Genomic DNA, 23326 nt, shown 5'->3' with positions numbered 1-23326 from the left:
CGGGCTTATTGTGCCACCAAAAGAGTTCAGGACGGTGTGTGTTGGTTCCTGTCCCAAACCTAGACCAGTTCCACTACCGCGGCGGATCAAAGCTCACTGAGCGCTCAATTACGCCTTCTTTCCCGGTGTCACAGCCGCCTTCCAGTTGCACCTCACTTAGCGGCACAAATTTTAGAGCTTTCGCTACTGCAAACAACAGCTCAACATACCTCTTTATTCTAGAACTCACAGCTACCAATAGCCTCTTTCATGCTTTGACAGCAGTTTTGATCTCAGGCTTGCGGCCAACGTCCGAAACGTCAGCTTCACACATTGTCAACCGCGATGACAGAGGTCATTTTTTCAGTTACTACGAGTCCAACATAGATAGAAAGAGCGTTTTGAGAATATTAGTGCCGATTAACGCCCCATCGGTCGCATTGAGACCTATATCACTAGTGTCTAGACGGCTCGGTCTGGAATGATATCTAGGCATCATCGGCCATTTATGTTGCTATTGACACAAAGTGAAATCCAGTCCATGTAATAATGAAGTGCAAACTTACCAGGTGGTTATACCTAATACAGGATCTCAATGAAAGGTCTAGGAGATTGACGGATACGGATTTGCCGTCTACCAGAATGAATGAAAGCAACCCTCTGTCATGCTGACTTTGACGGTGGAGTCTCTGTTCCACAATGCCGCTAATCGGAATTCTTTTCGCTTGGCCGAAGAGATTGGCGAGACACACAGACGGCGGCAAGGTTCTTCCTGAAGACTTAACTGGAGCTGGGAAGACGGGAGATGTGGAAGGCGGAATTAAGGATGAGGAAATGCGAGTTGAGATGTCCTATCAGTGAAACGCACGAGTGAGCACGGACTTTCATCGAGCACGATCGATAGTACTCCGCTCAATCTCCAGGACTGCGCAAAGTCACCTAACCCCGTTCAACGCTCCTTGCTCCGACAGTCCGGATCAACTTGCCTTAGTGGACTGTAAGCCTTGCTATTTCCCCCAGACCGTAGCTACGTGTTACACGACACGATCGGGCGAAAAGATGCCTGCCGCTTGATCAGCCACACCGTCTCCGCACCATCGAACCTCAACGACCCAGGCCCGACCAATCGCTCCGAACCTCACAGAGCTCTAATTCGCCTGCACCGCGTACGAGCATCTCTGCAAGACTTTCTCCAGCAGCGTGGAAGAATCGGCGTAACGTGATGAGCGACGAGCCATCCATGGTACAAGGGATGCCGTCCCATGAGACGCGAGTTACTTCCCAGCAGATAGGTCGCACCTTCGACGATTTTCCGGCTCGATGAGTGTCTCGTGAGAGCAGATAGGCGGTGTATAGCGGTAGGCACCTCGCATCTTACCCGTCTTTGCTATCAAGTGAAGAGAAGGGCGAGTCGATCCAACCGTTGCGCTACCCGGGTAGATCTGATCATACGGTCCGGATACCAGAGCCCTGTCATCCGAGACGACTTCCGGACACGCTGATCCAAAATCTTCGACCACAGGTCGGCAGAAACTGCGTAAAGATTTCATTTCAGTCCGTCGTCAACAGTAAGTACCCAGCAGGTATTCTAGTTGGCACCACAACCATTCCAAATGCCACTCGGTGAGGCTCGTGTCGAAGCCGAGTGTGCTGCATCTTGAGCATGTCGGCCCTGGCGTAGACGCAACGCGCGACGCCGGAGCAGGTGAGAGACGTGCGTACTGCGAGGGCTCTAGATAGGGTCCGCTGGAGGCAAAGTCCGCCCAGTACCACAAGGGCTCACTCGGTTCGAAGGACTGAGTGACAGCATCAGAACAGGGTCTTGATCGAAATCTTCGATGTGCTCTCTAGGGTCTGAAGCCGTATGCCCTGACTCGTATTGTTGTTCCCTAACCAGCTTGACGTTTTTACAGGACGTCTCTGGGGTGACTTGCAGAAGACACGCGTCACGGTTGGGTCTTATACACCGAAGGTATGCCGCAACAGTTGATATCAGCGTCGTGTCTGAGAGAGATGAAGCACAAGAAGTCCTTGATATGGCCGATCTACTGCGAGCGATTGTCGCCAGTTCAGGAACTTGATTCCGCAATCGGCCCGTCTGTTGTCAATCATCAATGAGCAAGGCAGTCAAGGTGAACTGTATCTCACTTCATGCCTCATAAATTGACTAGATAACGGTGATGGCCTCGAATATTGTCATTTGTTCTCAAAGAGGATCCTGCCTAGATTCGAAGGCAATAGCAGCGAAACACTCATTTTCAATGGTAGAGACGAACAGTACACTCCGAAAGTGGAGAGGATATCGATGATGACCGCTTGGCGGCAGAAGCCATGAGAAGTGTTACCCCACCCTCTCACTCACTCAGAAGCTCGGACACATCTAGCGAGTGAGTTGGCTGAGCAGGGGTGAAGCGTCAAGTAACACCAGATCTCGGTGACGAATACTTTTCGCCCAAAAAGCACTAAATTTGCTGAAATCTAAACAAGGCTAGAGTCCTCCCCACATTGCTCTCTGCAAGACCGCATTTCCTTTCCTTCCGCAGCCAACACTGATCATGAATCACAAATCGCTCGAGCACGTAGGGTGAGCACCTGAAACTCAACCAAACAATGCGGAAGCATCATTAACGCATGCCGGACCGCCCCACCTCGCCGCTCTGCTGAGCAGTTTGCTGTTGCGCGGCGGCGACAGCGGCATTGACCAAGCCATGAATAGGGCCCTGCCTGCGACCTTGACGGCCACCAGGGTGAAAGATGGCGCCATGCGAATTTCCCTTCCACGGGCGAGACATGATCGGACCACGCTGAGAAGCAGGGACCACGTTGGTTGTCCACCCGGTGACGAGGTAGATTAGAACCACGGCGAACTCCATGGCGACGGCCATGATGGCGAAGATGGCAACCGAACCCGTCAGGAGGTTAAATTCCTGGAAATGCGTCAGAGCGGCGAGGGTGGAGTAGACGAGTCTGACGAGGATGAAGGGCAGCGCAAGGATCACTGCTAGGAGGAGCCGCTTTTCGCCGCTTGCGGCCTGGGAGAGCTTGAAACCGGTGAGGAGGCTAATGAGGGTGAGGGCGACGTAGGCGAGGATGTAGAGGATGATGCCGACTTTGGAGGTGGATTGCACTTTGAAATTGTCACCTGAGCTGATGCTATTGCTGCCGCCGGCAATACTCAGGATTAGGCCGATGGTGATGAGGAGTTGGATTGTGCGGAAGTGGATGGCGCTGAGGGGGAAGGTGCTAGTTTTTTTGATTGAGTCGATGCTGTGAGAGTTCTATCAGTCTCTCGTGAAGGCGAAGGGTTTGGGGAAGGGGAAGAGGAAAGGGTTGTTTCTGGGTGAAGATATTATTACCATCGAGAAAGGAGTCCAAGTGTTGCTAGAAGCAGGGGCGAAACGCCCACGGAGTCCAGAATGATGGTGGCTTCGAATAGGCCTTGTGATTTGCTGTGGTAAGTAGCGAGCTGGCAGCACGCTCCTATGATACGGATAAGGCAGAGGATGAGTGTGAAGACCCAACCAGAGGAGCGGCCGAAGCCATGACGGTAGCAGATGTAGACTGCAATGAAGAAGGAGGGGAAGTAAAGAAACAATTCGAGGATGGAAATCCCACCACGAGCGTTAAACTTCATGGCTCTAAAGTGCAAGGTGATTCTGCAAGAAAGTCGAGTCAAGCGCAGTGCGATGAGGGACGATGAGGATGATAGCAGTGGGACGGAGGAGTTGGGAATACCAATCCTTTATAGTGCATGCTTGAGAGGATTTTTTCAAGACACAGTGATTATCTTGGGATACTCATTGAAACATATCAATTCGCCTACCTGCGCATAACTACCTTGATGAGGCCATCATGTCGCCCAATGGTCCTCATGCTCGAATATAACGATTTAAAACGAGCAGCATGCTCTTTTCGACGCATGGACATGTTAGTGAGAGACCCAGGCTCTTTTCTCAGAAGACAGCAAACAGCTGCGGTCTACATCGCCGCAGTCCCACGGATGCATCGTAAGGAGGATGTGAGGTGAGATAACTGGAGGCGCGATGATTGTGATGCAGACACTGCTAAGCCGTCTAGCTTAATTAGGAATGCACCTCGCCGGTTACAAAACAATATATAAGCAAGCTAAGGGGCCAGTATCTATTCAACGACTGCTTCTGAGATGGAGATGTGATTGTGTGGTCCTGCTTTGCTGCATGCTTACAGAGCCAACGCTTCGGAGCCGCCGCTTCGTGACTCATCTACGCAATGTTGCGTGCGAGAATGACCGTACACATCAGAGAGGATTAGCAGTAGTAGTTTTTAAAAGATTGATTCAAAAGGTATTGCGCAGTGAACACAGAAGTCGAGTGGTCGACACCAAAAGTCCCCCACAGCGCTGGAGTAGTACCAGCCCTAACCCTACACTACTCTCGAAAGGGGCACATTTCTGATACAATCCTATCTGCTGCCATACCCTACCCGTCATGCGCTCTGCCTTCCGCAATGCAAGCTGGAGCAAACGCACGAAGCTGACTTCGCAATTAACAGAAACCATGACCACATCTAACAGCCACCAATCATCCTCTGCTCCCTATACTGCAGACAAATACGCTCGCCGAGCTGATCATACTCCCAATACGGCCCAAGAAGAGGAAGATAGCTATATACTTGCTCTACACACAGATCCTGAGCATCATAAGCGCGTCACTGCTCTCCGCACTCAATACTTCCCACCAAAGCTCAATAAGCTCTCCGCCCATATCGCCCTCTTCCGCGCTCTTCCAGGCTCCCACCTCGCCACCATCGAGGCCGATATCAGCGCTGCAGCCGAGAGGCAGCAGTCCTTCCCAATCGCCACGGGCAAGGTATACCTCCTAGGTCATGGCGTAGCCATCGATGTGAATTCCCCACCATCCCGAGCGATCTACAATGGATTGAAGGAGAAATGGGAGGACTTCCTGAGCAAACAGGATAAGAGCTTCAAGGCCCACTATACAATACAGAACAAAGTGGAAGATGGGGTCCCTCAAAGGACATTGGAGGAGCTACAGAAGAATTTTGAAGGATCCCAAGGGCAAGTTGATGGCTTGTCGCTGTATCGGTACGACAGAGGTCATTGGCGGCATATGAGGGATTTCATGTTCCCGCGTTAGATGATTTTGCACATCTAACATGCAAGGGATGACCAGCTCTTGAGCAAGGGCACGATCCTGGTCTCTACATATCCTGAGATGCCCCAACCTCAGAATTGCGAAATGCCAAGCTAGAATGGTGGCGACCGCGATCGATCGTCTCAGCCTCTTGCCTACGGAGCTACGTCTAGAGCTTTACGACATTATCTTCCCACCAAGATCAGTCTTGCAAATCAGAAGACAGTGGCTTTCTTCCTCGACTGTATCACACGCCGATCTATGGAGAGTGCCTCATTACCTTGGTCTCAGGCAGGGATATCGGGAATATTATAGTGACCATTGGCCTCCACATATCGAGGATGCCTAGCTCGAAGGTAGATGCTATACCGAGCCCGAGTGTCGTGAAGCTCGCCCCCGAACAGCAACGATGGTAGCAAAGCCGGACGGCAAGGGATGTCGCAACAAAATCATTTCGGTTGCGATATACAAACGCTCGGGCAAAGAGAGGAATAGAAAGCAAGTCTCTAGCCATTACTCATACTATGTCAAAAAAGCGATTGCACCAAATCCCACCGCCGTACGCGTCTTTCACAGTCGGGGATGTCCACGCTTACAACCCTTACCACGCCATTTCCACCGCTCCGCATCACCTCTCAAACTAATAAAAACCCGCAGCACCTCACCTCTCAAACTAATAAAAACCCGCAGCAGCCCACCCATCCCGCCTCACCTGCACTACCACGTTCTGGCGCATCTACCAACTATACAACCACTCGAACAACGCGGATGATCCTCCTGTAGAAGAAGTGCTATGGACCCTCTACCACGACCGCATTCCCAACCTAAGCCCCGCACGCCTTTCCCACCGCTGCATCCAGACGAGGCCGAAAGCTTGCGGATCATGCGTTACTTGAACGCGAGTACGATGACGCCGGCGGAGGTTGCGCCAACGCGGCTACGCTTGCTGGCCGTCGACGGGGCGTGCTAGGTATCAAGATTAGCTCTTGCGTGGAAAGCGAGCCCGTATGCATCAACAGCGATGGGTTTCGAGTGGTCTTTGCCGCGGAGGAAGTCGATGCCTCTGTCGGACGCTTAGCAAAGTATCTCCTCTCAATTGTGTGCGCTATTATCAAGCCAAGGTGTTATGTATGCTTGGCGGTAGTGGATTGGGGGACCTTGGGGTCGAGATAGAGATAGGGATACAGATGTAGAGACGCGTTTGCAATTCTCCACGAACGACCATGTTCATACTAGTGAGAGCTCCATTGCAGACATGCTCTGCGTAGCAATGTCAAATGATGCAAACAAGATAAATGGGATCTTTAACGATCTTGGATGATGTCAAATTCAGCTGAGCCGAGCCACTGCCTCTCCACTCACGAAACGCAGTAAAGTCAGAATAAGTAGAGCGCGCCCCAATTTCCCCAATGCATCTCCACCGATCAGGAAGCCTACTTCAGCCATCCGTCAACGCCAAAACCCTTGGATTCACAACTCGTCAGACCAGAGGGCCGTTACTAGCAGAGCGGGTGGAAAGATCGCTATGTATGTCGCTGTAAGACTATCGACCAGGAGGCGTATCACGAATGGGGTGAAGCAAGGGCTAGTCCAGGCGACGGGAGCATGCACGCACGTTTGGGAAGAGTTATTAGTTGTCGGAGACTGGAGAGCAAGGTTGTTTTTTCTTGTTTTGGGACCTACTGCAATTCTACAAATGCTGCATTTGTGAGGACTATTTACGCTGTGTCCGGCTGATATTTGCTGCTTGAGATTTGGTGACAGTTCCACCAACCGCCACGAATCAATCAGCGGCTGCATATTCGAAGTTTCGTGCTCCAGGCTGCATGTCCAGCCCGAAATCAATCCGTGCTTACGGCAGTTCGAACCCAGAAAGAGATCTGCCCAGACTTTTCCATGGCGCTCAAGTCCATAGAGGTATATAAATGGCCATGGAAACATGGCATATGCGGCCATAGATTTGCAGTAAGTCATGGCAAAGCTCGTGGATCAAAGCGCCGTGAATTTATATCTTGGCAGCGCTGGCTGTTGAAAGGCTGGCGGCGTACGAGAATGTGGATGGTATGGACTCACAACACTCGGAAGCTGGCTTCGACCGACCATTCCCATGCCAATGGAATCTGAGGGGATGATCCACCTGGTTTTGCATCTGGTTTTGAGAAGTCCGAGAAACTAGCAGTCATCAAAGCAGTCAAGATACTCTTGATTGTGCTCGATCTCTGGTGTTGCTGTCATCGTCCAAAGTTCCTTTGTTTGCTTCGAAGATCTTCCAAGCGTTGTCTGGCGATTCCAATAGTCACAGCTGCTTCGAACGGTGGAGGCTTGCATGGTCTGTACAAGCTCGGAGTAGAACTTTGACCCTGGCTGGAGCTTCTATTCAGGGTTCGGCAAGCGGCCACAAATCAGCGACGTACCATGAGCACGGAAGGCTTCCTTTGGGTGGGCGGTAAACTCCGCTAAATAGAAAAATGTTGAGGAATTATAAAGGCAATACCGATCTCCAGCCATGATTCATCTTCGATTTTGAGCATGGTCTCGAGGAAGGGGGATAATAAGCCGAGAACAGCCGCGAGCCGTAGGATCGTTTATCGGCTGAAAGATCAAGCGATAGTTCTATTTCTCAGATCTCAGGATCAAAAACTATGCCTGGGGCGGGCCCTCAAACTTTGAAGCAGTTGACGAATTTGACACTTGATGTTTTGAATAGGCTGGCTTTGTGGAAAGATTAATCGCCAAAGCTTTTGACTATGGGCCCTTGAAAGCGGAGCACTATCACACATGCTCACCATATCCAGCCCAGTCCCGCGTATCCAACCATAGAAAAGCTCAGAACAGCATGGGATAATTTTGCAAATCCAGCCATTTTCTAGCCATCACCGAAACGGAGGTAAAACAACCAGGCAAACTTGATTAAACACAACAAGCAGCTGGCTTGAGTCACAAGAAAGCAGCGTCCCGTACGTCACTTTAAGAGAGAGGAAAGTGATCGATGCAAGCCCTCGACTTATGCCACTGGATGTCGATGGCGAGAACCCTACTGCACAAGCTTGATTTGCTCGATCTTCCAAGGACACATACACTGTGCAAGTATGCATATGACCAGAGCTTCAACTTGAAACAATGGTGTGTCCATCATTTGCGCAAGCCCTGGAGTCGACCCCAAAGACTTCAACAGTAAGGTTCTTTCGCGATAGTAGCGATCGCTCGCTGTGCACATGCGACGTCCGCAGGCTCCCAGTTTCAGCGTGATTGAAATGCGGAGCCAGACGGTATTTGCAGCGACTGATGAGTTATACCAAACGAGTAGACTGGTACCGCTAGAGACAAGATGAGTCTGATCGAACGGCAACACTGCCGGTGATCAGAGCATCGTTTTAGCCATGAACAAGCGAAAACCTCTTAGATCCTTTGTCGGTCCCTGCGATGATAAAGCCATGGTTCTGTGCACTTAACAGTCACTAGGCCTTGGACGCAAGGTATATTCATTGTGCTGTCAACGTATCCAGCAAGAGTAGACTGTCCTTCTCCCTTCTCGACATCATCTCGGGTTGACCGGAGGCACGAACTTTACGAGTTGGGTCTGGCGGCGAGGCTAATTCGAGTGCGAAATTTTCCTGCAGGAATCCCATGATCCAGAGGGCTTCGGTTTGGCGACCATCCCGTAGAAACAGTTCCGCTGCTCTCAACCCAAGAAGAACAATATGAGACCACTGCCCAGCATTCCTGTTCACTAGTGCCTTAGCGGAGGTATTTTGAAGATATGTCAAAGCCGGCTGGGGATCACGCCGCTCCGAGATATAGATGCTAAGGGTTGCACTGAGTAGAGGGGCGGCATCGAAAGTTCTCATCTTTTCTAAAAAGGATTGAATGGTGCTAGGCTCAGGCCGCGCTGCCTTTGGCAGACGAAGAATGGATTTTGTCAGCATCCACGCTGCCCGTATAGCACCGTTCTGCAATGAACGCTTGGTCGACCCAGAGCTCCGGAGCCCATCAAGGCTTCGAATAAATAAAGTGATTGCAGACTCCAGTCCATCCCCAATTTTCGCCTCTGCTTCGATCATCCTTGCGAACAAGAAGCCTTTTATGCGGCAGGTCTCCAATCCGCGTAGACTCGGGAATGGCTTCTCTTCCGGGTTGTGGAACCGATGTAGCCAGCGCAGAATCCGAGGTTGCCGGCCCTCTGCAATGAGGAAAGGGACCAAATGAGCGACAAACTCCTGGTCCGTAAGGAATTCTCCTGTGTCTTCCATGCCAGAAGACCACAGCCATTGGAGGATGGTCGGTGCCGCTCCAGAAGACTGCATCGCTGCCCTAGGCATGGCGGCCGGAGAAGCCAAGCAAGCCCTGTACTGGATATTGAGGAAAGCCTTTGCTGTCCCCAAATCTGCTGTTCCCTGGGAGACCCGCTCCTTGAAGGCGTCCATAGGTCGTTCCATAAGGGTTTGTAGCTGTCCCAGGCGCCTTCCACTGAAGTGACCTTTCTTGCTGGAAGAGGCACGCATTCGAGGCTTTGCCTCGAAGAGGGGGTTTGTCAAAATGGATTGTAGATGATGGTTGGCGTAGTGCTCGATGCTTGACGATTCGGATGAATATTCGCGGTCAAGTTGCTGCTCGAAAGAGGCGTTGAGGAGTGAAAGGAGCCGCTGTGACTCTCGAGCCGACAGGGGCAGAGGCGGAAGTATCTTCGAAGCTAAAGACTTCCAACTGTGAGCTACAGCTGTCTTCATATTGGGCGGGATGATGGTGCAGGTAGTAGTAGGCTGCAATAGCAAAGTAAGGAAGTGATTTCAACATCAAGGCATTTGATCACTTGCATTGTGTCCTTGTCGGCACAGCATGCAATGAACAACAATCGTGAATCAATGTATTCTCTTCAACTATTTGTAGACATGTCAATTGTGACATGTCAATAGTGAAGTGAGGCGAGGGCACGAGGGGTCATCAATCTCATGATGGTAGCGAAGCGGCTCCTTAGTAAGCAGCGGGCGCTAAACTCAAATCGACTCTAGGATACGCGCTTTAGTCGTGACCAGGGCAGGCAGAGCTTCACAAAGATCACCCTCGATTCTTTCAACCTTGCCTCTTCCTATTCCTGAGTCCAATTCTCCTCCTTCATACGTCTGCCCAAATTACTCTACTCCGCCTTGGTTTCTTCGTGAGTTCGACCTAGGCCTCCGCCCTTGAAGATCGAAGACCTCACGTGGAACAAATAAGTTCCAGTCCTTTGTCCAACAATCACCGAACCTCCTCACGTACAGTACACAACATCTTCATCATGTCGGAAGTAAAATCGCGGCCATCGGCTCCAAGAGGTCGAGGCTCCGGTCGAGGTCGCGGAGGCTACAGCAGTCGAGGTGGTCGAGGCGGCAGTCGACAAGCAAACGGACACAAAGAAGAGATCCCTACAGAAATACCCTATGAAGACGAAGGAGAGCTTGGAGACCTAAAGAAGATGTATGCCCCTAAGCTCAGCACGATCAAAGAAATGTTCCCAGACTGGACCGACGAGGACCTCGTTTTCGCATTGCAGGAGACTAACGGTGATCTGGAGGGGACCATTGATCGAATCTCCGAGGGTACGTATTCCGCTTTTATCTACTTGATTTGAATGCCGTCCGTTAATGGGATCCGCTTCTACAGGTAACATTTCTCAATGGGGCGAGGTGAAGAAGAAGACCAAAGAACGATCTCAGTCAAAGGCCAAAGAGCCATCATCCGGCGCGGAGGTCTCGACCTCAGCTCGCGGTGGACGTGGAAGAGGTGGATTTGAGAGCGTGCGCGGCGGTCGAGGCCGTGGCTCAGACCGTGGCAGAGGGGCACCGCGCGGCGGCAGAGGTGCTTCTGCAGCCAACGGCGTGCGTAGTACAAGCGCCGGCAAGACCAACTCAATCCCTGCAGGGAATACATCCGAATTAGACACACCGGTCTCAGATGGTGCAACTGCTGGTTGGGAACAGCCAGCAGCAGACAGCACACCGATGGAATCATCCTGGGAGAACATCTCGGCAGATGTAGCACCTACACCACCAGTCGAAGAGGTTAAGCCACCCTCGAAGCCTGATGGTACTCGTAGCTGGGCTAGCATGTTCAGCAAGCCTGCCCCTGCCCCTGCCCCACCCAAGGCACCTCGCGCAGTCCCGAGCCATGATGCCCCTGTTCAGCCACCAATTACGTCCACATTGATTCCCGAGGACACGAGTATGCCTGGGCTACCGCCACCTGTAACGGTGAATGAGACATCGGAAATCCCAAACACTCCTCCAACATCTGACTTGGCAGCCTCCGAGCCACCTGCCAATATTACCCCTTCGAAGGATGAATTGACGGAGACAAACCTCGAACAGGTCCTCGATGCTTCTGGACCTCCACCGTCAGCCACTGCAGCCAGTACAGTGGCGAGCACCATAGATCCACAAAATGGAGCAGGTGGTGCCACTCCCATTCATCCGTCTCAGCAAAAATCAGGTTCGCGGCCTCCACTTGGCGGTTTTGCCACGAGTGCATACAAAGCGACAGGAATGCCAGGACGCTCGCCGAGTTACCAGCGAAAGATTCAGGAGCAGCAAGAGGCTGTGGTAATGCCGGGGAAGCATGCAGTTGATCGGGCAGCGGTGCAATTCGGAAGCATGGGGCTGAACGGGACTACGGAAGATGTGGACGTTGACAGTGATCGAGAAGACGCTGAGACTCGGGCGCAACCACCTCAGCATTCTCCAATTGCACCAAGAGCTGCACTTCCACCGGCGCCTCAGCAACAGAGCTTCTCATCTCAACCTCAGGTGAACGATCCTCTTCCGACACCTAGACAAGCTCCAGGATTGCCACCCGTAATTCAACCATCTGCCGTACAGCAGCCAAGTCAAGCCTTGCCAAATGACACAGGCTTCCAGTCCCAAAATTCGCAATACGCGTACAATCGCTATGGACAACAGGCGCCTCAGCAAGAGATATCGGCGCCTGCGCAGAAGGCATATGAGCCGTTCGGTCAGCAGATCCAGCAGTCTCAGCAGTTCGATAACTATCCCTCTACTTCCCAGGGACAAAACCCGCCTCACCAACAGACCCAGCCTCAGCAGGGCGGTTACTCGTCTACGTCAAACGACATGTCCTCATACCACACCTCCGATGGTCAGCGAAATGCTTATCAGAATAGCATTTACGGAACCTATGGTCAGCAATCGCAGCAGAATGCTCAAGATGCTAGCGCATCTCAGCAGAGAGGAAGTAGTGCTTTCGGTTCATCTGCAGCCGAGCAAGGATCTCAGTACGCAACCACTCAAGCTCAACAATCTCAGAACCGATTCGGCCAAACCGGCGAAGCTCAAACCAGCGGCCACTCGACCCCGAACCCTTCTTTATCCGGTCAACAACAGCCAGGTCAACCGCATCAAATGCTTCAGCAACAGGCTCAAGGCCAGGCTGGAGGCCAGCATGGAGGATATCCTTATGGTCATCCGTACTATGGCCACCCGTACTATGCCTCATACGCGAACCAACATCAAGTAAGTAATCATCCATATGGTCGCGAGCGTCCGATGTTTGACGACGTCCGTCGATATGATGATCAGTATCTTACACAAACTCCTCAGTACGGGTACGGCGGCAGCCAAGGCGGATATGGAGGAGGACCTTTCGGAGGTGCCGGAGGGAAGCAAGGCATGTATGGTCAACCACATCAAGGGTATGGGGCATCCCCGCAGACGGGCTACGACCAGCATTCAGCATCACCAGCGAACACAGGTGCATTCGCACAACAGCACGCGTCATCTGGTAGAGACAGCGCTGCTCCCGGAGGTCTCGGCAACTATGGGCGTACTGGGTCGACACAACCACCAGAGAACTCTCAGCAATATTCCGGAGCTGGTGCTAGCAACCATGGTAGCATGCCCGATGTGTTTGGCCGTTCTCAGTCGACTTACCAGTCGCAGAACTCGGGGCTTGGGTCTCATATGGGCCAACAGAGCGGCAACGACGACCCACTTCGCAACTATGGTGATTCGTCCAAAGTACCTGGTGGCCCCAGTCCTGCGTTAGGCCAGCCTGGAGGACGTCCCGGGTCTGCTGCAAATGTTCCAGGTCAGACAGGATTGCCACAATCCCAAGGCCAAGGTCAAGGTCAGAGTCAACAAGGCTACGGTGGATATATGGGCCATCAGATGCATGGTCAGCAGGGCTCGCAATACGGTGGAGGGCCCGGAGGCTTAGGCGGCGGGCATCATCAGTCTGCAGGACAGAATCACCAAGCCGGTGGCTACGGAGCTTACGGGCCTGGGTATGGCTCGGGATTCTATGGAAACAGCAATCGCGGTGGATGGGGTGCCAACTATGGGCACTAGTTTCTAGAAGTGCCGGTGCATGCACAGATGCTACTTTCCGACGACTTGTCCTTTCACTTGGGTGCGCACTCTTCTCTCGCAACAAAGGTATGACAGCTGGGTTTCAGCATATTATGGAGCATCTGATGAATAGGAGATGGCTCCTAAAGGGAGTGACTTGATCCTCATTAGAGAGGCACCCATGTATTCTATAGTCGAATTGAATGACAAGCATGCCAGCAAGGCACTTGTCTGGCTCACTTGAATTCAGTGCTCTATATTGAAGGATTAATGGGTGGTGCTATCACATCTCGTACACTGGTCATTGGTCACTGATCACTATTAACATAAGCCTTTTCATTATTGGTTGCCGGAACATTCTTACCTTCATCATGAGGTCTTTCTGCCAGTGCTATTTTACTAGCCCACACTAGCGCATAATCCAAGTCGCCGATCGCCGCGCCAGAATCGCCAAGACAAAACAACTCCCCCCTTCTGGCGCAACCTCAGCTTCATTCTCGCCCTTCTTTCCTTCCTTCCTTTCACACATCATAACATCGATATACAATCTTCTCATTTGAACTAGGTCGCATCAACCTCGCGACTCCATCCACCGCTTCGTATCCCGTATCTCTATCTCAACAAAGCCTATCAGTCGACATGGCTAGCGAGAAGACGCCCGAGGTTGGCGACAAAGGTACGTGGAGCTTCTTGCAGCGCGTTGCGCGTGAGCAACCACTCTCATTTTGCGGCTTCTACCCATCAATTTGAGCGTACTGTATCTCTGAATGTCAAGATCTGCTCCCATGTTTACCAAATGCGACTGACATTCCTTCTTTATCGACAGCCTCCTGGAACTGGAACGGCTCCACCCCATCCGGAGAAGTCGCCGAAAAGAAAGCCGAAGGCGAAGTCTCGGTCCAATCCAAACGCGGCAACACCATCAAGAAATCCGCCCAACCCAATGACCCTGCGATCCACCTCGCCCGCCCCGGCAACGACGTCGTGAAGAACCAATCCGAGCTTAACGTCGAAGAAAAAGCCTCTGGTGACGCCAACGGCACGAAAGAACAAGAAGATTCTCCCGCCGAGGAAGAGCCCGAAGCCACGCCCGCCAAAACCAAACTTCCCGCCAAATCCCCTGCCAACAAGCGCAAAGCCACCGAAGAACCCGAGCAGGTGAAGGAGGCGAAGAAGTCAAGGGGGAGACCCAAGGGCGCTGCTGCTACGCCAAAGGAAAAGAAGGAACCGAAGGAGAAGAAGGAGAAGGCTGCGCCAAAGGAGAAGAAAGAGAAGCCGGCTAAAGCTGAGGGAGAGAAGAAGGGAAGGGGGAGGCCTGCGAAGGATCCCTCCGCGCCCAAGGCAGCGCCCAAGGCAAAGAAGGAGAAGAAGCCTGAAAAGCCTGCTGCCAAACCGATGGGGGTGGGTAAAAGGACAAGGAGTCAAGCGAAGTAAGGCATTGACTCTACCAGAGTGTCTACAGTGCATTGTGATGGGAACAGGTTTCTTTTTGCTCGATCGAGGGTGCCTGATGGATGAAAGGGATTTGAGATGGGCGGTGGTGTATTCATTACGCCCCTCGACAGCAAAAGCGCGACGTGCTTCAGGGCATGTCATTGTATCATTGTATCATCAAAGCAGGCTTTGGCTCTTGAGCCTGGCCTTTACGTACACGCGGGAGCTGCACTAGCAGTGTAGGATCTTCCTTTTGAAAGCAAAGCATCATTCTACCTCTTTTCCTCCAAGTTGTACTCGTAATAAGTGAAGTAGAATAGAGGTACTGATCTCGCTGATGATGATAATGATGCTCCCTGCCAATGTTGTTTGCTCGATGCGGACTTGCTGTTCGTGTACTGCGATGACGTGTGCCGTTTGCCCAGATTTGGAGTCACCGCAACAATCATGTCACTGCTCTTTACCGACAGTATCAGCATCAGCATCACACCAGAGATGCTTCACGCCTACCGCTCATGCGACCGCTTTCTCTAGAGTAATTTTCAATCAAACGGATCCATGCACATCTACACTAGAAGTGGATGACAATTTCAAGAAAAAGCTGAAGACCTGCTAATTAAATCGACCGCCTTGTACCTCCTAGGATATAATTCTTCTTGCATCATCTTACGATTTAAACATCTATTTGTTTGGAACATCTGAAAGACCGACGAGAGTGGATTGCGTCGAGCTTCTACAAGCCAGAGCCGAGACAGGATGTCGGCCCCTCTTGAGATACAAGAAAACACCATTCTGGTGATACTGGGCGCTTCAGGAGATCTTGCAAAGAAGAAGCTGGCGAGTTCAACTTCTGTAAGACCGATGTTTGGTACTAACAGCTTTACGTAGTTTCCAGCACTCTTTGGCCTCGTAAGGGCGCACCCACAACCCAAAGAATAGCTAGCACGCCTAATAAGCTTTTAGGAACGAAGATGTCTCCTTCCCACCGACTTCAAGATCGTAGGTTTTGCCCCGGATGAGATGACCCATGACAACTTCCTCTCCATCATCAGATCGCCCATCAACCTCGAGAGTCCGCGTTTTGCAGAGCAACTGGAGCAATTCTGCCAAAGATGCTCTTACGTATCCGGCCATGAGGGAGGTGAAAAGTCTTTTCGTGCTCTCCGGAGGAGACTTGAGCAGCTTGGGACAGGAAAGAAAGAGCAGAATCGTCTGTTCTATATGGCGTTGCCGCCGAGTATCTTCACGGGCATGCAAGAGGGTTTGAGGAAGCACTGTTATTCTGAGAGAGGTGCGAGCAGAATCATCGTCAGTACACTTTCCTGTCTTGAAACTAAATCAAGTGCCGGATATCCGGCACAGAGCTGTTGACGCTGTTTTCCAGATCGAGAAACCCTTCGGCCACGACCTCGAAAGTTCACGAGAACTACAGCGGGCCTTGGATCCCAACTGGAGGGAAGATGAAATCTTCCGCGTGGATCACTATCTCGGAAAAGAAGTCGTAAACAACCTTCTCGTACTGAGGTTTGGAAACGAGATCTTCGGGGCCATTTGGAACGCCAGGCACATTGATAACATCGAGGTAGGCTTTATCTTTCGCGAACTTAACTTCTAGCCTCTGACAAGTTTCCAGATCTCAATAACAGAATCTGGAGGAGCAGAAGGTCGAGGCAGCTACTTTAATGGTGTAGGAGCTATTCGAGACGTGATGCAGAACCGTAAGTCTCTTTCCATCTTCAAAATTTTCATGTCTTACCGTCGCCGCAGATCTAACGCAGATACTCGCACTGCTCACAATGGAGCGACCGAGATCCTTCTCAGCGGAAGATCTGTGCGCCGAAAAGGTTCTTACTCCTGTCCCCTGGCGATGTGGAATCATCTTTGCTGACATTTCTTCTAGGCCCGAGTCTTGGACTGGATGCTACCCATCGAGTACGTCAACACCATCATTGGACAGTACGAAAAATCCGAAGATGGCGAGAAGCCCGCTTTCAAAGACGAGGAAGACGTCCCCAATGACTCCAGATGCGCCACCTTCTGCGCAGCAGTAGGGCACATTGAAAATGAGCGATGGGCGGGGATTCCGTTTTTGCTCAAAGCTGGCAAAGGTAGACAGATTCCTATCTGGCGCTATTCCAATTTTCCTGTTCCCACGCAGCTAACGTTCAACTACTCTCTCAGCTCTCAACGAATCCCTGACCGAAATCAAAATCCACTTCAAACCCTCCACTAACGCTGCAATCTTCACCACCAACCCGCTCGCCAGCAACACAATGACCATCCGCGTCCAGCCGTCCGAAGGCGTCTTCCTAAGCATAAACACCTTCGTCCCATCCCTAACCACCCAAAAAACCTCAGCCATGGACCTCGACCTTACGTACCACGGCCGCGAAATACCAGAAGCATACGAAGTGTTGCTGCTGGACGCGCTGAAAGGGGATAAGGCTCGAAGTGTGCGGGGAGACGAGCTAGATGCGAGTTGGAAGATCTGGACGCCGCTGCTGCATTTTCTCGACGATGAGAACGCGGAGGTGAGGCCGAGGGAGTACGCTTATGGTAAGGATGTCCAAAGAAATAATCCCCCGCCAACAACAACTGCAACATCGGCTAGCACTTTGACTTTCATATTTGCATTTGAACAGAGTATCTAGGCTGATACATAGCACGCAGGCTCCAACGGTCCCGAAGGCTTGGGCGAATTCATAGCGTCGTATCAGAGTCGAAAGTCGAAAGGATCCGAGTGGGGAAGTGATACTGGAGGATCATTCCGCGCGGATAATTCTCAGACGGCGAACTCGTCATTGACAACGAACACGAAAGATGTGCCTCCTTGATCGGTGAGAAAGATACATATTGATGGTTAAACGCGCATCGATCTTGTCTGTTTGTCTTTTTTTCTTTTTCAGGTTTCTCCTTAGGTTTTCTTTTCTCTCTCCGATAAGCCAAGCACGACATCTCGACATCTAGATTGCAATTCAATACAAACGCTGTCGAGGGAGCTGAGGGTTGAAAAGCCTGTGTGTCTTACTTACTCATCTATTATTTCCCTTAATGAACCTTATCAACCACACCACCTCTAATCCCTACACGTAATCATACCTCACATCCCCAACGTCGAACCCATTATCGATCAAACACGTCTCAAAAGCGGCTAGTTTCGAACGAGTTGAGCATGTATAGTCTAGTAGACAGACCTAAGATACATACATACATACATCCACCTCAAAAAACATCCTCGACACCGATCCCCAAGATGACTTACCAACAATACCTACACTATGTTCATTTTATCTTCCTTCCTCCCCTTCACCCCTATCCCCCCTCTCCCTTCTTTCAACAAGCGCAAAACAAACCAAGACCCGCACCTGAGCTCCTTCCTGCACGAGAAGATTCCATCTCAGGAGTATATCTTAGCTTACTACAAACCCATCGATTACGGTGTTCGATCCAATCTACATCACCGAACGAACATACCTAGACACCATACGTGCATTTTCATCTTATCTACAACTTACTTGGTTTAATATATACAATCAAGAGGGGGTAGGCGCCCGCATAGTAGGTATGTATGTAAGTAAGTATGGATGGACGGACGGGCTGATTCAGCGCCCTCTACATACGATACTTGATTGAAGGTTCGCTGACAGGTCCGAGGCTGAGGATTTGGAAGATAGTTCGGAGTTGAGATAGTTGACGAGGCTCGCATCGGATATTCTTTCGGGCACAGTTATGATCGTGTCCACCGCCTACGACGCAGGTAGATGTAGGGTAGAGTGATTCGACAGGTCTACGAGACGCGCTGGATGACTTTGATCAAATCGGCCGTGACGCCCATGGCGGTGACGGCGCCGCCGGCGCTGTGATGCGTAGTTTTATTAGCGTAATGTTCACGAAGTCTACACCGCCGACACCATCTCACGCCTCGCCAGGAAATGGAGAGGGAAAGGAAAGGAAGATAAAGAAAAGAAAAAAAGGGACTCACCCAGCCCCCCTTACAACCAACGGATGATCCCCATACCTCTCCGTATAGAAGCTGACAATATTATCGCTCCCCTCGAGTCCCGCAATCGGATGGGCCTTGTCCAGCTTCTCCAGCCCCACCTTCAGCGCCCTCCTCCCCACATCCACGCTGCCCACGAACCTCACCACTTTTCCCTCAAGCACAGCTTCATTCTTCACCTCGTCCATCTGCTTGTCGAACTCGCCCAACCGTTCCATGAACACCTCTCCGCTCTCCGCCCCTTCCAGCTCCACCGGAATAAGCGACTGCACGGGGAAGCTCTCCGTGCTCTGAACCTGCAACCCCACCAGCCTCGCGAGAATCACCAGTTTCCGCGCTACATCGACGCCGTTGAGATCGTCGCGGGGGTCCGGTTCGGTGAAGCCTGCCTCCTTCGCCTTTCGGACTTCCGCGCTCCATTTGCCGCCTTTGCCGTCCACGGGCGCGAAGTTGTTGAAGAGGAAGCTCATGGTGCCGGAGAAGACGCCCTCGATGCGGCGGACGGTGTCGCCGGTGTCGATGAGGTCTTTGAGGGTGGAGATGATGGGGAGGCCGGCGCCGACGGAGGATTCATGATACAGTAGGCCGCGGCCGAGATAAGGATCGTACGGGCGGTAGGAAGACTCGTGGATGGAATGCCAGAGGTCGAGGGTGCTGGAGAAAGCTTTCTTGTTGGGCGTCACAATGCTGATGCCGTGGTTCAAAAACGCGGGATAAGCGTCGGCGACGTCTTGGCTGCTGGTGTTGTCAATTAGGACGCGCTTGTCGGGGAGTTCTTGTAGGAACTTGAGAGTCTGGTCGACTGTGAGGGCGGGCGAGGTGGATGCTTCGAGGTCTTTTTCCCACGTCTCGAGGGAGAGGGGGGTGGTGCGGTGGGAGGCGCGGAGGCTTTTGGTGGAGCGGGAGATGAGGACGAGGGAGATGTTGGGGACTTTGTGACTGAGAACTGAGAGCTGGGAGAGGAAGTGGCGGCCTACGCCGCCGGCTCCTGGGGGGTGTCAGATTATGTCGCAGGAAGTGTTTTGGCTAATGCCTTAGAGAAACGAGCACGAAGAATGTAGGAACCTGAAAGAATCAATAGCACATGTTGCCGAAAAGTTTCAGATCACAGTGGCCATCGATTGGAGAAATCAGTCCATTCTAGACAGGAGCAGAAAATGCCATTGCGAGTTCGATTTTTTGATTTGTTTCTTGTCCGCAAGAATAGAGAGACAGGCCAGGCAAGAGGGACATCTGAAACAATATCGACCAGCTCAGCAACTCACCTATAACAGCTATATATACCTGGTTCACGGAAGACATATCTCGATCATTTAGCAGGCAGTACCCAATGAAGTTGGGTTGAAAATTCTACAATTGACTTTTGAAGCTGGGGTGCTGCTTCCGAAATTCGGACGTCGGCGTCAGCCCTACAAGTATATGGGAATACCGTGGTTCAAGGTACTTTAAGCGAGGAGCCGGGTACACGGGCACACGGGTAATCCCCCCTGCTTCCCGAGGGACCCCACCAAAATTCCGCGAACTCTACCTGCAGATCATCGCAGCTTCGCCGGCATTATCAGCGGATGGACTTATAGGAAGCGTGTAAGCCAGTGGCTCGAGTTGTGCTTAGCAAGAGAGGGAGATTGGACTTCTCAGCTGGGCTTGACACCAACTCTCATGCTGAAGAATATGCGAATGCCTCCGCTTTCCTCACCAGATCTGCATGTCTGCGGCGATTTTGGAGTAACCTTGATACTCTTCAATCGATAACTCTACCAAGATTGTCAGTGTTCTAGCAAGTCTTCGCACAAGGAAGACTTTGCACGAGCGATTTTGAAGTTCTTGATAATGGCTTCCAAAATACGCCCATAGCCACAGAGCTACAGCGTCAAAGACCAACGCAATGGGCTTGCCAGGAAAATTAACCAGAATGAGGAGTGCACCAAGCTATCGCGTTTCTGCCCCGCGGTGATGATGCCTGCATGGTCAATGCACAATCACCAGTTGGGGTGTGCCAGCGCAGCAGTGAGCCTATTACGACCTCAGACTTCTGTGGTATTTTGTACATGGGCCGGGAATGGCACACAGTTGACTCTGTCCTATTGGTGGAACCGCTTACCACCAAGCACCTCGGACATACCAAGATACCACATGGACTAGCATGATTGGATCTTCATCCACACCTCAATGCAATATGGTATGGCGTAGTTTCTTGTTCCCCCAAGAAATCCAAAGTCGCCTGACACATCCGCGTATGTTATACCGAACCTTTCACTCGAAATGCCTCAATCCATTTATCCTAGCCATCGCTGAGAGACTCTATGCGTCCTCGTATCCCGAATCGTAACTTTCCGACCGAGAGCAGACGTACTATTTCAAAAAGTCACTCTACCTTTAACGGTCTTCTGCGTCGTCTCTCTAATCGTGCGGAGTCTTCTTTCTTCGGTGGTGCGCAGGCTCAAGAAGAGGTAAGCGGAATCCTTCGCCGTAACAGAGTCTTTCGAGCGTTTGAATTCCAAAATTAAAGTAGCTAAAGAAGTGAAAAACTTTCCAGGGCCAGAATACGATGTCCAACCCGGCGAATGGTGCTCGTGGCAGGCTATCTAAACGCAGAGATACAAGGTCAGATCAAGAGAGGGATCAGGAACCCGGCTCCTCCAACAACTGTGGTCTCAGCCGCCGCAGTACCGAAGGGTCTCAATCCCCAGCTGAAGTACTAGCTTCCTCCAATCGGGCCCTACAACGCCTTGCAGGCATTGCGCAGTACCTGGAGTCCTCATTCACACCAGACATAGATGTGGTTGAAGGGGCTTATGGGACGGAGATGGAGAAGGATAACAAAATCAGAATACTGAACGAGACAGTGGAGACATTGACTCATATCAAGAGCGAAGAAATGGAAAATCTCCGACACGAAAACGAGGAACTCAAATCTGAGCAAGAAGCTTGTGACCAGGAAAGGAAGAGATGCCAAGAGATGAAAGAGGAGCTGGAAACTCGGTATACCGAAGCAGAGGCACGTAGAGAGGAAGAGAACAAACGGAAAATGCAGGAGGAGAAAGCCAAACTTCACAAGCACGTGAAGACGAAGAAAGCCGAATTCGAAGAAGAACAAAAACAGAAAGTCCGAGAATTGAAGGACCAAAAAGATAATTTGTCAGCAAAGAATAGAGAGCTGGAACAACGATCCTCAGCGGCCGAAGAGAAGCTGAAGACGAAGAAGACAAAACATGCTCTATTGGAAAATGCCCTAGGCGAGGGAAACAAGAAGCTGACTACGGAGCTGAAGCAATTGAAGGCCGAATTCCCTATCGAGGGACAAACGATCGAGTTTTAGTCCGTTCTATCCACTTTCAGATGATAACAGCCATATGCTAATATGTTCTCAGTTCCAATGAATTTCGGCAAATATGTGATTCCATCAAAGCCATATCGTTAAAATACTTCCAGAAGCTACCAGAAGAAGCCATGAAGGTAAGTCAAAATTCGCTTGACTCCTTGTTTGGATCACGCCCAGCTTATCGACACGGAACGGGATACAGTACCCCGACGCTGTTCATTCAGAGTTATGCAAGTTGAGTCCCGTCTTTGGCCCAACGCCGATCTGGCGGACACCAATTTCGGAGTTCCTCAGGTTGAGAAATGTTCAACATATCATCTCCATCTGCCTGTGCGATTTCATATGGCAGCCATTCTTTCCGCCAGATCGCCTACCGAACCATCAAGGAGTGAGCCAGTTCTTGGAAGCAGTGTCCGAGTCACTCTCCGCCGCGGGTGGACGAAGTGAGAGTGTATGGAGAGTCTTGACCCTACGCGGTATCGACGCTCTTGGTGGCGGACCCATCACCGAATCAAGTCAAGTAAAGTCCACGGTGCAACGAGTGCTCGAGATCCTCCGACCGTTGACTACACCATCTGAGTCGGCAGACCTCAAGGAGGCTTTGATCAGCATTGCCTCAAAGTCGGTCACGCTATGGGAAAGCGCTCGGAAGGACGAGGCCAGACTTGTCGTCCTCAAGCAGCCCGATTCCAGCGACGAGAACAAATGGCAAGCGGAGGACATGTGCGGTTTGGAGGAGCTCTCGATGCCGCCCGATGGAAAGATTGACACCACGGGTCTCGACCCGCTTTGTCTCTTCCCGAGTCTTCTCAATATCAACTCGCGCGGTGAAACCGTGGTCCTCCACCGAGGCAGCGCACTCTTTCCGACCGCTCGCGTGTGGATTCAAGGGATGTTGGGGAAGGCTAGGCATGAGGAGGAGCTGGCGAAAGCGCTCATGGAGGCGCGCTCCAAGGTGAACGCTCGACGGATTTCGTTTTCAGTGGGCCCGAACAGTCCTACGGGAGGAAAGTTGGACACAAAGCCTGTCCCCGACGGCAATTAAGAATGGGAAGGGTAATATGTAGATAGAGATTTGAACCTCTCATACTCAAGTAATTCAGTGGACCTCATCTACCCCTAC

The 23326-nt window shown here is 51.5% G+C and overlaps 7 protein-coding genes across 7 annotated transcripts; 4 read left to right on the top strand and 3 right to left on the bottom strand.

Moving 5' to 3' along the window:
- Positions 1 to 2603: 2603 nt before the first annotated feature.
- On the bottom strand, positions 2604 to 3522 carry HO133_009874 (uncharacterized protein; the record flags this gene model as incomplete). Its single annotated transcript, XM_037300733.1, has 2 exons — positions 2604 to 3246; positions 3497 to 3522. The coding sequence occupies 2 exons, from the start codon at positions 3520 to 3522 to the stop codon at positions 2604 to 2606; spliced, it is 669 nt and encodes a 222-aa protein (XP_037154581.1).
- Positions 3523 to 4514: 992 nt separating this feature from the next.
- On the top strand, positions 4515 to 5114 carry HO133_009873 (uncharacterized protein; the record flags this gene model as incomplete). Its single annotated transcript, XM_037300732.1, has 1 exon — positions 4515 to 5114. The coding sequence occupies one exon, from the start codon at positions 4515 to 4517 to the stop codon at positions 5112 to 5114; it is 600 nt and encodes a 199-aa protein (XP_037154580.1).
- A 3479-nt stretch (positions 5115 to 8593) lies between these two features.
- On the bottom strand, positions 8594 to 9838 carry HO133_009872 (uncharacterized protein; the record flags this gene model as incomplete). Its single annotated transcript, XM_037300731.1, has 1 exon — positions 8594 to 9838. One exon carries the CDS (start codon positions 9836 to 9838, stop codon positions 8594 to 8596), a length of 1245 nt encoding a protein of 414 aa, XP_037154579.1.
- Positions 9839 to 10386: 548 nt separating this feature from the next.
- On the top strand, positions 10387 to 13447 carry HO133_009871 (uncharacterized protein; the record flags this gene model as incomplete). Its single annotated transcript, XM_037300730.1, has 3 exons — positions 10387 to 10687; positions 10752 to 12613; positions 12701 to 13447. The coding sequence occupies 3 exons, from the start codon at positions 10387 to 10389 to the stop codon at positions 13445 to 13447; spliced, it is 2910 nt and encodes a 969-aa protein (XP_037154578.1).
- Positions 13448 to 14086: 639 nt separating this feature from the next.
- Positions 14087 to 17715, top strand: HO133_009870 (uncharacterized protein; the record flags this gene model as incomplete). The annotated part of the gene is made up of 11 exons (XM_037300729.1): positions 14087 to 14123; positions 14274 to 14848; positions 15587 to 15718; positions 15770 to 15790; positions 15845 to 16189; positions 16266 to 16463; positions 16515 to 16599; positions 16649 to 16725; positions 16782 to 16989; positions 17063 to 17437; positions 17552 to 17715. The coding sequence occupies 11 exons, from the start codon at positions 14087 to 14089 to the stop codon at positions 17713 to 17715; spliced, it is 2217 nt and encodes a 738-aa protein (XP_037154577.1).
- A 953-nt stretch (positions 17716 to 18668) lies between these two features.
- HO133_009869 (uncharacterized protein) lies at positions 18669 to 20183 on the bottom strand (the record flags this gene model as incomplete). Its single annotated transcript, XM_037300728.1, has 3 exons — positions 18669 to 18738; positions 18900 to 19869; positions 20147 to 20183. The coding sequence occupies 3 exons, from the start codon at positions 20181 to 20183 to the stop codon at positions 18669 to 18671; spliced, it is 1077 nt and encodes a 358-aa protein (XP_037154576.1).
- A 1246-nt stretch (positions 20184 to 21429) lies between these two features.
- HO133_009868 (uncharacterized protein) lies at positions 21430 to 23248 on the top strand (the record flags this gene model as incomplete). Its single annotated transcript, XM_037300727.1, has 3 exons — positions 21430 to 22199; positions 22253 to 22337; positions 22406 to 23248. 3 exons carry the CDS (start codon positions 21430 to 21432, stop codon positions 23246 to 23248), a joined length of 1698 nt encoding a protein of 565 aa, XP_037154575.1.
- Between the last annotated feature and the right edge of the window lie 78 nt (positions 23249 to 23326).

This window comes from Letharia lupina (genome assembly GCF_014066315.1).
Source record: "Letharia lupina isolate WasteWater1 chromosome Unknown contig_7, whole genome shotgun sequence".
In the NCBI taxonomy this organism is placed as follows: domain Eukaryota; kingdom Fungi; phylum Ascomycota; class Lecanoromycetes; order Lecanorales; family Parmeliaceae; genus Letharia; species Letharia lupina.
Note: the sequence above shows the minus strand (reverse complement) of the source record. Positions and strands in the feature narration are given on the sequence as shown.